General features: G+C 44.2%; 1 protein-coding gene across 2 annotated transcripts in view; it reads left to right on the forward strand.

Moving 5' to 3' along the window:
• The window catches only part of LOC119373648 (leucine-rich PPR motif-containing protein, mitochondrial), a 54,692-nt gene that overhangs the window by 2,991 nt on the left and 37,797 nt on the right, over positions 1-13,904 (forward strand). For both annotated transcript variants that reach the window (XM_037643704.2, XM_037643705.2), the window contains exons 3-6: positions 4,775-5,019; positions 6,875-6,933; positions 9,619-9,705; positions 13,167-13,205. In XM_037643704.2, the coding sequence (XP_037499632.1) occupies positions 4,775-5,019; positions 6,875-6,933; positions 9,619-9,705; positions 13,167-13,205 (430 nt within the window). The remainder of the gene's footprint in view (positions 1-4,774; positions 5,020-6,874; positions 6,934-9,618; positions 9,706-13,166; positions 13,206-13,904) is intronic.

Consider the following 13,904-nt stretch of genomic DNA (forward strand, 5'->3'; position numbering starts at 1 on the left):
GTGGCAATGCCACCTTGAAATTCCCACACAAATCACCGGGGCATCATAGATTTTAACGGCGTCCACTGGGGCCTACGTAGGTCCTGATCCAAAAAAAGTGGAGTACCTTGTCCACTGATAGGGCCAGAGACCTAAGATACCAAGTTTCAGGAAATTTGGTTGAGCCAGTGTCACCAAAATACAATAAATACACTTCGAAATTTGTGAAGTCGCACACGGAGACATCGGCATGAAATTCAAAAAGGAAACTTAGACCCTGAGTTTCTTCACTATTAATAAACCTATGATGGTGAAATTAACATCATTAGAGTATACAGAGTACAATTTATCGATCTAGACCAATTCATTGTCTTACTTTAGTGTCCCTTTAATTTCGTCACTCCATCTAATTCGCTGCCATCCTCGGCTGCATTTCCCTTTCCTTGGTATCCGTTCCGTTGCTCTAACTGACCACCTGTTGACTGTCCCACTCATTATGTAGCCGGCCCACACCTTTTAGTTCCCTGGCCCATTTTGCTTTCTTCCTATCTCCATGTTACGATTCTCATTTTTCGTTCCATTGTGTGCTGTATAGTCCTTAAAAGGCCCCTAAACCACCTCCGATAATTTTTTTGCATTTCATGTAAATGCGTGCATCAAGTTCAGAATGCTCTCACAATCATCAACGCCAAACGCGGCAGTGCTAAGAGCGGTGGGTGCCCGACAAATTCCAAGAAACAATCCCTTCTCCTCTCCAGGCCTTTCGGCAATCCTCATCCCCTAAGCGTTTGCCGTGGCGTCAACAGTCTCGTCTGCTCGTCATCCACAATACCTGTTTGCCTGCTCGTAGGTACGTGTGCTCGTCACTCTTCCTCCTCGCATGGCGAGGAGGAGCACTTGGAGAGGAAGAGAGACGAGCCGATGAACGGAGTATAGCGAAGGAAAGAGCGAAACAAGCGAGGGCCTCTTTTGGATCATCAAACGCGTGCGACTCCGCTATTACGGCACCGTTTCGAAAAACTCTCACAGCTACGCGTTCGCTGCAGACTCATGCACAACTGCAACACCGCAACTAAATTTTGACCTCTGGGTGGTTCAGGGGCCCTTTAACTTTCTCTCTAGTTTCTTTGTTATGCTGAGCATTTCAGCACCATATGTTAGAAATGTCAGTATGCAGTGATCGTATACTTACTCTACTGTCTGTCAAAGGGCGTGGCACTGACCTAGTTGGCATGGCGTCTCTTAGTGAGAGTCCGCCTCTTTCATTTTCCTGTGCTGCCCTCTGCCGTTTTGGTAGGGGTTTGGTAGGGGCCGGAAGAACCGGTATTGCCAGAAGCAAAGCCTCCGAGATGAGGAGACGTTTCGCAACTTTTCCGCTAGGGGAGGGCGCATGCGCCGGGGCATCGTGAAAAAGGCAGATTAGCACATCGGATGAGAACAGAGAATAGCACAAAAGGAGCTTTCAACACTCGTGTTGTATCGTCCTCATCAGTTGCACTGTTTTCCACTGCAGGATTGCTAGTGCTATGTATTGTTAGGGCATGAAATGGCGTTCATCGTGGACTGTGGTTAGCGTGCATGAACTTCACTTGGGAATTTTCAAGGCATTTTACAGAACCTTCTGGCAGTGACACCTGTATGGCAGATTCACATCTGCAGCCGTCCTTATAACGTTTCCTGTTGATGCACACATGAACAACTGGCGACAGTCGTCAACTATTGCAAGGCCAGAACTGCCGGAAAGTCTGAGGCGCTGCTTTGTTTGCCAGGAAATCGGTGATTCACCAGTGACACCTTGTCGCTAGAGATAAGCGAATAGTAAATTTGAGGTTCGAAGCAAACTTGAAGCGAAGTGAACTTGAACCAATAGAGATTTGGTTGAATAATTTCTAATCAAATAGTTTGAATAGTATATATCGCATATTGTAAAGAAAAATAAGCATTTTTGTCATGGCCCAAGTTACTTGCGCAATCTTTTTTTGGAATTAGAACAAAGCTTTTGCGAATGTAACTTTTTTTATGTGAGGCAGAGTGGAAGCAATTTTGAATTGTAGCAGGTATTTGAATAGCAGTATGGTGCAAGTTACAAGCGGTAAAATGGTAGGCTTGTGCGAATATTCGAGCATTTCGAATATTCGAACGAATATTACAGTATTCGAATTCGCTTCGACACGAATTTAAATTCTAGGAAATTTCGAAGTATTCGAAATGAGCGAATAGACATATATAAACCGCATGTAACCCCCTGTAAAGGTGGTTTCACTGCAGTGAAGGTGTGCTGTACCGTGAATACACCTTTCCAGAAGAAATCTGCACTGCCGCGAAGCCCCACTTCAAGGTTAAATGAGCGTACAGTAAACCCTCGTTAATTCAAAGTCACTGGGACTGTGAAAAACCTAATTAAGCGGGTTTTCGTATTAACCAAAGATACAAAAAGCGGGATGCAAGGAACTTTGAATTGCTGGAAGTAATCAGAGGTGGTCGTTTGCACTTCCTGCTAGTTTGCGGCTACAAAGGTTATGTTTTCCAGTAATACCCGGTCCCAATTTTGCCGCTAAACCGGGGAAACGGCGGGCCTCGCTGCTGCCAGCGCAAGAAAAAAAAAGAGGAAAAAAAAAAAGTCTCGTGGTCAATTGAAATGTGCACCTGCGGAAAAAAAAAAAAGACACGCTTCGCTGCAACACAGTGGTGACCGCGGGCAGTGTGTCACCTGCTCCTCGCAGCGTCAGCGCGTCATGATGCGACCATTCGCCCATTCTTTCTGTTAAAGTAAATAATTTAATAATGACCAGTGGGACGGAATACGCGATGTGTTCTGGGTGGAAAAGATGATCACTGAAGTTTTCTAACTGAGTTTTCGAAGTAGGCGTTGCAGGCAAGTACTCCGCCAGCAGTGCAAGTGCACAAATTGCCGAAACAACCGCCAATTGGAGGTTCGCCTACATCGCGAATTCCGTCAGACCACCCTTTATTAATTTCTCTATTTTCCCAGAAAGAATGGGTAAATCATGACGCGCTGACGTTGAGAGATGCATGCGTCATGCTGCACGCGTGTCACTGCTGTGTTGCAGTGAAGCACGTCTTCTTTTCCGCAGGCGCACATTTCAGCTGACCACGAAACCGCCTTTTGTTTAGTTTTTTTCTTGCGCTGGCAGCAGCGAGGCTGGGGTGCTTCACTTGTCACTCATTACTATCGCGACATTGCATTGCCTTGTGGCTCCTAAGGGGCATCGTTTCTGCAGATTTGCGGCTAAATTAGGATCGGGAATTGGCGCATAGCACCCAAAGTTTTCGAATTAACCGGGCTGGTACTGACCTCCACTTCAAATTATCCACACAAATTTACATTGCAAAATACGCGGCCGCAGAAATCCTTCTGATTATGCAGGATTTCGAAATAACCCGAGTTCGAATTAATGAGGTTTTACTGTATTACCCTCACAGCGATTCGTCATTTTTTAAGTTTAAAAGCTTGTTATACCGGCTTATATGCTATATATAGGTATAGTAAATTTTAAAACATAACATATTTTACTGGTTATCACTTGCATTCTACGAAAAGTCAAATCCTGCTACTACTCAAAATTGCTTCCACTTCCCTTTGAACCAAAAAGAATGACATATGCATATGCCTTGTTTCAACTTTAAAAATATTGCGCTGGTTACTTGGGTCATGACAGATATGCTCATTTTTCTTTATATTATGTGATATAAACTATACGAATTCACTTCGGACCTAAAATTTACTATTCGCACAAGCCTAGTAAAATGCATTACATTTTAAAACTTGCTATACTTAGCACATACAAGCTTGTCTACTGTAATATTCGACGATCCCTACCTTTTGCACACCTCCCATATTCATAACGTACCTCACTACAGTCTCTGTAGTATTTCTGCGTGCTTATAGACATTAAGCACTTTAGAGCTATTGAGCTTCAAGCCTCTGTAGGAGACTGTGTCTCTGGAGATAAAACAAATCCAGGGAGAGCACAGCTTTTTGTTGTCCTGGCAGTAACAGAACAAAGTGGCAGCCTCGGTGACACTCTCCCTATACGGCGATGTCACATGAGCCACTAGAATTAACTTCACCATAGGAAGCTCATGACTACAGCATTGGCACTTATTGGCCAGACCTGGACCTTGTACTGTTAAAGGGACACTAGAGAGAAAAAACGATTTTTTATTGTATTAGTAAAGTACAATTTCACAATACTGAAAGCATCACTCTCACTGTGAGAAAATGCTTAGTGGGTGAGAAAACGTACAGGAAGAAAATACAGCTTGTGACTCTACCTTGAAGTTACCGCACCAGCCCGCCATGACGTCGCAGATTTGCACGGCGTCTGCTGGGGCTTACGTAATCGTTTGTTGCTAAAAATTATTTACCTAGTGTTCTAAGGGACCCAAAGTCATAATATGGCAAGTTTCAGAAAATTTCATAAACTAGCGCAGCTGAAATGCGCAAAAAAAAAAAAAGACCGAATTTCACGACGTCACATTGACATTAACGGGCTGAAGTTTCAGCGCAAAATTTAAAGATGAAACTTTGAGTTCTGTTCTCTCTTTTAGTAATTAACCTATGATGACGAAATTAATGGCAGTGGCATTCTGAAATAATAATTTATGTGTCTAAACTGATTTAATGTTTCACTTTAGTGTCCCTTTAAACGCAGCATGTCATCATCATTGTTTATTGGTGATCAGAACATTGAAAAAAAAATACTGGCTTGAGAAGCAGAGTTACCGCTTGTGTGCCTCCATGATGAATGTGTGCTTGGCCACTGTGTTGCAGGACGCCTCTCGGGTCCCCAGGGCCTGCTCCTGGTGCGCATGTGCGGGGCCTTCCTGCGCGAGGAGCCACCGTCCGAGCGCCGGGAACTGGCTCGGGCAGTCTGGGAGCGGCTGCAATCACTGGGCTGCCCGCTGGATGCCAGTCACTACAACGCCCTGCTGCAGGTGTACCTGGAGAACGAGTTCCCCTTCTGTCCATCCACCTTCCTGGCCACCATGGAGGCCGCCTCCGTTCAGCCCAACAGGGTCAGTTCGTTTGCTGGACAGCACACACTGTTTCATACATCAGGTGCAACCCTGTGGAAGCTATGCAATAAGTTCGGTCAGCAAAATGTGTACGTCCACGTGTCTGGTGCTTAAATTTCGTTATTGAAAACGTGCCCTTCACGATTGTCTCTGGCTGCAAGCTACTGGAACTAATCACAGGAAGCCACAATACGAAAACAAAGAGGTGTTAAAGGCCAACTCCGGCTGATTTTTCGAGGTCGATGGATCTCAATGAAATTCGCTGGGTACGTTCCTTTGCACGTTTCCGTCATTTATGCCAAATTACAGGCTTCAGACAATGCGCAGATTGTTTGCAAATGAATTTTAAAGATTGTCTGCAAACGCCCTCCTGGCTTCCCACAATTATTGGCAACATTGCGTATGTGACGTCAGTATTGGGAAGGCAGCGGAAGTGACGCAGCCGAGGGCACCGCTAACTTTGGCGCTTCGGCCGCTACAGCGAACGTCTGCTGTGCACAAGGCGACAGACAGCGTTGGTTTGGCCGGCGCTTCGCTGGTCGTCCCGGCTGTTCACAGTTTTCATACTCCGCGCCGGCGTGACCGGCATGCCTTGCACGACTTCCGGTTCTTTCGTAACAACGCCTACGTCATACGTAGTCAGTACACTTGGTTGGGTTTCGGTTTCGGTGTTGCGCTTTTTTGCTTATTTAAAATTATTCTCCAATTTGCCGAGTATTTCTGCTATCGGGCTCATAACAGGAGCGTCTCAGGAGCATAAAAGCACCATTACTTTGACATGGCCAAAAAATCGCCGGAGTTGGCCTTTAAGCAATCCCAGTCAGTCTAAAAATGAAAAAGAAAGTCGCCTTACGAGTGGTAAAATCATTGAACTATTTTTTGGTACGAACGCGTCTACTGCAAGAAGTCTCGCTAGCTTTCGTAGCTTTGCACCTGATGTATGAAACGGAGTATGGCTCAGCCATAGTACAGAGCCTCTTCGTTCTTCGGCATCATGGAACACAGCGCTGCAAGCAGTAGTTTTCGATTCAGATGTAAAGGATAAAGTGTAGGTACGAAGGTGTAGACTGATGACTGTGGATTGACAGGAGAGTGTGTTGTACAAATAGAAAAGAGCCATTTTGACCAAGGTTGTCTTGGGTAATCTTTCTATATACTGCGAGAAATTAGCAGTCTGTTTAGCTAATGCTAAGGATAGGATGGATGGAAACAACTTTATTGATGCGGAGGCATATGCTCTCGTGAGAGGCTTATTAAGAGGAGACACTGCACTTAAAAATTCTTTTTCAGAATTTTTTTATCAATTTTGATGAAACATGCTGAGTTTGTGTACATTTGTGTGCCGATTTCAACTATGCAATTATTTTTCTAGTACATTGTGTAGTTTTTAGAATATCAAACATTTTATGTTTTTGGGAGCAAGATTTAATTCTGAACTTAGAAAGTGTCAGAGTAAGTTAGCATGTCGAAATAATCTGGAATGAGAAGTGTATGCACTCGGACAAAACTGGATGTGGTAAACACATTTGAACAAAAGTTATGATAAACATTAATGAGTTGATGTTAAGCAAGAATTTCAATCGTGAATGTTCACCATACCATAACTTTTGTTCAAATGTGCTTAGAACGACCATTCGTGTTTGAATGCAGACTAAAAGGAAAAGGTCTGAGAGTGTCTTGGAACAGACTGTTATACTTACACCTCTCAAGTTCTTTTGAGAAATGCCCTCTCTCTGCGTACATTGCCTTTGGTGCTCGGCAAGAGCTTCCTTTTATCCACTCTTTCTCCCTCGACCACGAATGATGACTAGCGGCTTCTTGCCAGACTTGAAGTGACTCGTGTATGTGTGTGCAGGTGACGTACCAGAGGCTGATCCATCGGTATTGCCAGCAGGGAGACATTGCCGGCGCCAGGTGAGGTGTGGCGTTTTGACTGTCCTCAGTCACATCCCCGAATCATTCCACTGTTTTTGTGTGGCACAGTGAAATCTCATAAAGTCGACACTTGTTAACCCTTTGAGACGCTTTGTGCACAGCCCCGCCACGGTGTTCCAGTGGTTATGGCACTCGGCTGCTGACCCGGAGGTTGCGGGATCAAATCCCGGCCACCGCGGCTGCATTTTGAATGGAGGCGAAAATGTTTGAGGCCCGTGTACTTGGATTTAGGTGCACGTTAAAGAACCCCAGGTGGTCGAAATTTCCGGGGCCCTCCACTACGGTGTCCCTCATAATCATGTCGTGGTTTTGGGACGTTAAATCCCAGGTATTATTATTATTATAGCTTTGTGTACAATTGTGCACACCACTTGTTTTGGCTAGTTGTGTCTACTTGTGGCTAAGAGCAAGATACATTGACCTTTGCATAAATGGAACCTTCTGCGTAATAAATGTGCCTTCATATAACTTCACTTTGCAGTGCATGTTCGACGAGTCGTTATATGTGCCTCTTCCAGCGAGCCTCGTTAGAAGTATAATTTTTGCTTGCTCAAAATTAACATAACTGAACATGAATTTGCGCTGCATATATCTAGCCTGGGAGTTGGTTCTATTTAGGCAGAAGCAGCATGAATCACTTCAGGATAAATCTATATTCAATTACAATTTAAAGGGGTGGTGCCATCAAATTTCAAGGCTATAACAAGCCTGTTGTGGGTTTCCTTTGTATGCAAGGACATTCCACACGAAGGGTCGGACACAGCAAACGTTTAGAATATATTTTAATTCACTTCCAAAGTGTACCTAAATGCTCATTCTCCCGATCGAAACCCATCGCTAGCGCGCCAACACTGACGTAGATCTGTAGGATGGGCAACGAAAGTTGTAGTGACGTCACACCAAATCTGCTGTAGTAACGTGAGTGACCTCCGGACCTCCGCCACTTCCGCAACGTACGTACCGGCTGTAGTGAACTAGAATATATTCTAGTTCACTATAGTACCGGCAAAGCATCGGTTGCTACATCACTCGCCGAGTTTCGATCGCTTCCTGGCCATGTGCGTCACAGCCTTGTGTGGTCACGTGACCACGCCTCCTACACTTCTACGTCACTGCCCAACCTCGGCGCCCAGAAACCGAAACCGAAAGTTGTCCACATAAAAAGGCGATAATAAATTATTTAGCGAGAATACATGAATTTTGGTGCGTGCATCATGCTTCCTGGAGCTATAGGAAACGCTTACAGCAAAGAACGCGCAAGCCACAAATTTGGTGGCACCACCCCTTTAATTAGGATTAAATATATAACACACATAAATAAACAAATTATTACATTATTTTTGTTGCAATAGAATATCGAGTGCCTTAAAATAATGTTTGAAAGAAGGGGAATTTAGGGGTTCAATTCCTTTGTTAAACACGACATTACCTACAACCAACAGACACGTTATTAATTACAGCCAAACATCACGTACTATGTGACACCAGCAGGCAAAAGAAGAGTGTTTCACACTCGCCATCATTGCTATGAGCGACACTGACTAATACTCCCAGGTTTAAATTTAAGCATAGATACCGTATTTACGCGAATCTAAGCCGATGTTTTTTTGTTTTATTTTTTCGAAAAAACAATGTGTGAAAGTGGGGGGGTCGGCTTAGATTCGAGTACCATGATTAAGTTTTTTTTTTTTTTTCGGGCCTTGCGAATTTCGGGGATCGGCCTACAATCGAGGGCAGCCTAGATTCGAGTAAATACAGTATACCCAATAGTAAAGTGTACGAGAGGGCGACCGCAGCCGTAGCTCAATTGTTAGAGCATCGGAAGTGTTATCTGAAGGTTGCAGGTTCGGTCCCTGCCAGTGGCAAGTTGTCATTTCGTCCACATTACTTTCTTCAAATTTATATCATAATTTCTACAGATAACGTCCCCTATACTTTCCTTGGCTTGATTGTCTGTTGGTTGTAATTAATGTTCTGTTTAAAATAATGTTGTGTCAATTTGACAGTTCTTCATACCTGGTGACTTCGAGGGTTAATTTGTACATGCTGTCTTGCCTTTAAAGGAATTATGCATTGTTTAATGGCATCAGAATGTCACAACATACAGAGTTGCTCGGCTACTAACCGAACAGAACAAAGGGGATGATGAAATATGGAAGTTAAGCTTCCATGCTGCTTTCTTTTTACGAAATAGAAAAGAGTGCTTAAATAAAGCATTCGTTCATTGTTATCATGAACCATTCAATAATTCACAATGGTTACATTTCTTCTTGTCACATAAAATCTCAATTAACACGGCTTTCGTATGCTTTATTATTGCAAGGTACACTTAGCGCCCAGATGTGCACATCTCATGTACACACTGTGTGACTTGTAGGCGTCCGGGATTGGCTGTTTTGTAGTGGTGCCCCTTCTAAGGCTTACACCTTAAGGTGCACTTTGGTGTTTAGTGCTTAGAGCAGCATCATTGAAGTTTTCTTTTTTCACATGTGCAACATTCTTTAAGCAGTTTCACTATGCATGAACAATTTGGCCTTACAAGATTGCTTCTTTGATGATACGGTATTCTCAGTTTGTTCTTGGGTGGCACAATTCTTCGGCTTCGTGACCGGTTGCTGCCGATACCATGCCGATCAGTCACGTGACGTTGTTTCAACATTGCAGCAAGATACTGGAGCACATGAAGAGCCAGGACATGGCAATCAACGAGAGAGTCTTCAACTCACTGGTCCTGGGCCACTGCCGTGCTGGGTGAGTGCCATGCTTGTGCGTTGCCCCGGTGGTATAGAATTGTGTGGGATCAGCCAAACTGTGCATTTCCACTGGCTGGGGAAGGTGTTAGAAAAACCGACTTTTCAGCAGTCCCGGTTCCGGGATGTGGGATTCTTTTGGAACGTCAGTCGCGCAGCTGGTCTCATTGGCTTCCTAATAGAGCTGTGCGAATAGCAAAATTTTGGGTGCGAAGCGAATTCGAATAATAAAGATTGAGTGCGAATCGAATCGAATAATTTCGAATAATTTTCGAATATTCTCAAATATTTTTCGAATAATTCGAAGTGAAATTGCAGAAAAAGTTGCAGAGTTAAGTATGTTCTTGTGAGATAGCAACATGAAAGTGTTTCTTTTCGCTAGGTTGATGAAGCACTGGTGGGGTCATATTTCTTTCTTATCTTTCTTATCAAGAGTGAGGCAATGTAGAGGCCGAATTGTATTTAGGTACATGATTTGGTGCAACCAAAGTGCTGCCGACAACACTTTACACGTGATAGGCAGAGATGCCATTTCCTCAGCCTCTCCTCCTCTTTCAACTGCTGTGGAAGGCCAACTGATGTGGCGGACAAGGGTGTGCTCCCTTCAAGTCCAGAGTTCCAAATCTGCCTCGTAGACGTCGATATATAAGAACATCTAAAATTTTGGATGCTAAAAAGCTTCGGCATCCGATTTTTCGGACTTCCTGCCCAAATTTCAGGTCCAAAGCAGCATAAATGAGCCCCAAACTCTGCCACATCTTTCATCTCCATATTGGAACCAGCGTTTTCTTGAGTTAATACATTTGCGACCGTAGCGGAGCTTGAAAGGCAGCTTTACCGCAATACAGGGGTGTGATGAGGTGAAGCATATTGAAAATCTAGGGACCACTTCCAATCAGACGTTGACTGTCTCTTGCCTAAGTTCGACCATAACGGAGCTAGAAAGGCAGCTTTGCCGCAATACAGGGGTGTGATGAGGTGAAGCATATTGAAAATCTAGGGACCACTTTCAACCGGACTTTGTCTCTTGGCTAAGTTCGACCGTAACGGAGCTTGAAAGGCAGCTTTGCCGCAATACGAGAGTGTAATGAGGTGAAGCATATTGAAAATCTGAAGGGGTCACTTTCAACCGGACGTTGACTGCATTTGTTTTTGGGAAGTTCGACTAGTTCGAATAGCAAAATTTCAGTGCGAATCGAATCGAATAGCAAACACTATTCGAAAAATATTCGAAATTTCGAATATTCGCACAGCCCTACTTCCTAACTTTTGCTGGTATCGGAAAAGAAAGCGCGAGCAACCTAGGGTATGTGGTGGCCTCTAGTGGCGCAAGGACTGACCAGAGAAAACTCAGGAGTGTGGCCTCTGCTATCTTAGGTGCACTGACGGAAGGATTTGGGAGGAGGGTAACCTTTAATTGCCTATAGTTCATTTGGTAGAAGAAGCTTCGTTTACAAATTCAAAGCCCTTCCACTACCGTGAAGATGAAAGCCAGAGAGGCTGTGACTATGGTGGGTCTAATAGTGAATACACCCAAACCTCAATATAATGAACATGGATATAACGAATTATCGGTTATAACAAAGTAAATGAAGAATAGTCTTGTAATAGCTACAGTGTTACAAATAAACGTTTATAACGAATTTTCGGATATAACGAAGTTATTTTCGTGGCAGATGTGACTGTTATAATGAGGTTTGAGTGTATTGTTATAGTGAACTTATATATTATTATGATTGACTATATTGAGTTTATGAATAAAGAGACATACACTGAAAGATCTCGGTGTTCCTATACGTATTGTCTTATAAACAGCGGCCAATGGGGGTGTCAAATTGAAATCCTGTAGTATGCATAAGAAACCCTATTGTTACAAAAGTACAAAACTGGCATGATGTTTGTTTGCTCTGCTTGTCTTTGAGGCAAAATTGTCCAAATCACTCGGCCACGTCAGTGAAATGATACACCTTTATGTTTACTTTTACGCCATGCCCAGTTTTTTTCGATGCAAAAACACTAGGTTAGTCAAGTTAATCAGTTCGCTGAAAATTGTTGCTCTGCATGTCTTTCGTCCCGGGGCGCCATCCATCAGAACCTAGCCACATACAGCTTTGCTGTATAATTATGGCGCGTATGATTTACTCTAGTTGTAGCTTAAGTGCTTTTTTTATATACCGTATTTACCCGCATAATTTGCGCCCTCGCATAATTTGCGCACCCCTAATATTTAGCCAGCTTTGCTAAAAAAAAAATATTTACTCGCATATTTTGCGCTCCCCGCCCCGCTCGAGCCAGCTCGCCGGCGCGCGCGCACGGGGCGAACTTTGGACGGCCGCGCCGCCGCGCCCCGCGGCCCTCACCGAGCAGGCGAGCGCAGTGGCAGTCATACACAAGACAGGCTGCGAGTGCGAAGTCCCTTCTTCCGATTACTTCGTTCTATTCTCTGGAAACCGCCGAGACCGTACCAACCGTTAATCTGTTCATCGGTTGTCGGAACTGTTCGAGCGTTCTCCCGCCGTGAGAATGCATGCACGCGACACCAGCGACACGGCACGGACTACTTTCTGCATCGGAGGCGTGCGAGGGTGCGAGGGCCAGTCGCGCCAACATTTTCCCGCGCTGACCCTCCTCCTCTGCGTCCGCGCTGCGACGCAGCCTTCGTTGATTTCGGAAATTTAGGTTTCGCGATCAGCCAGTTGCGTTTTCACTGTTCTCTTGCGCTGAGCTACAATAACTATTCGGCAAAATTCAAGCTCACTGTTATAGAATTTGCCTAAGGAAACGGGAACCGTGCCGCAGAAGAGTTCGCTTTTTAATACAAGACCGGGAAGGAGACCGTTCCGAGGACCGCAGCATGGAAAGTTTCCTGCCGTTGAAGAATACCTTTTCAAATATGTGCGAGAGCTTAGGCCCACCGGTATCGCCGTGCCGTGGCACCTCGTTACTCCCAGCATTGTCGCGAAGAGCTTCAAGAAGACGCCTCAACGCACTCGACGGAACCAAGGACGACGCGCTTTGGGAAAGCGGTGACAGCGGCCGCGGCGATGATTCTCAGTCGGACTTCTCAACCAGTGATTCTGACTAGACCGCGCATGACCGAATCTGGCTGGTTAAAGTACGTGCTAATTCTGTTAAAAACCCTTCGTTTGCGCTATAATTTATTTTCTTCTTTAATGTATTATATCGCGCGTGTTAGGACTATATATTTTGCGTTATTTCAGATGTGCTCGCGAAATCTCCGCGTAATTTGCGCACCCCCTTTTCGGAGCTCCAAATTCGCGAAAAAAAGTGCGCAAATTATGCGAGTAAATACGGTATATAGTACTGTCAGAGCTGTTCTAGTATCCCTCTGATGTATTAAAAATGGTGTAATAGACAGTTTCATTTTCTGCTGTTCATCTTGCTCTGGCTTCTTTCAGAATTAGTGCAGTACCCATTGACAATATCATGCTATTGTTGCAGGGACACCGAGAATGCCTGGAATGTTCTGGAAGTGATGAGGTACGTTTTCTGCTGCTCTTGAGGATAGAGTGCTGGCATTGTGTACCTGCTTTCACTGTCGCATAGTTTTGCAAGACATCTATGAATCCAGGCTCACCTATGATTTCACAATGGCTGCATCAAGTTTTACCGAAAAGTTATTCAGTTGGGAAAGTTTTGAAGTGCTAAAAACTAGAGCTGTGCGAATAGCAAAATTTTGGGTGCAAAGCGAATTCGAATAATAAAGATTGAGTGCGAATCGAATCGAATAATTTCGAATAATTTTCGAATATTTCTCAAACATTTTTCGAATAATTCGAAGTGAAATTACAGAAAAAGTTGCAGAGAATCCCTAAGTATGTTCTTGTGAGATAGCAACATAAAAGTGTTTCTTTTCGCTAGGTTGATGAAGTGCTGGTGGGGTCATATTTCATAGTTGTCTTTCTTATCAAGAGTGAGGCAATGTAGAGGCCGAATTGTATTTATGTACATGATTTGGTGCAACCAAAGTGTTGCTGACAACACTTTACACGTGGTAGGCAGAGATGCCATTTCCTCAGCCTCTCCTCCTCTTTCAACTTCTGTGGAAGCCCAACTGATGTGGCGGACAAGGGTGTGCTCCCTTCAAGTCCGGAGTTCCAAATCTGCCTCGTAGACGTCGATATATAAGAACATCTGAAATTTTGGATGCTAAAAAGCTTCGGCGTCCGATTTTTCGGA

This window comes from Rhipicephalus sanguineus, chromosome 11 (assembly GCF_013339695.2).
Source record: "Rhipicephalus sanguineus isolate Rsan-2018 chromosome 11, BIME_Rsan_1.4, whole genome shotgun sequence".
NCBI classification, from domain to species: domain Eukaryota; kingdom Metazoa; phylum Arthropoda; class Arachnida; order Ixodida; family Ixodidae; genus Rhipicephalus; species Rhipicephalus sanguineus.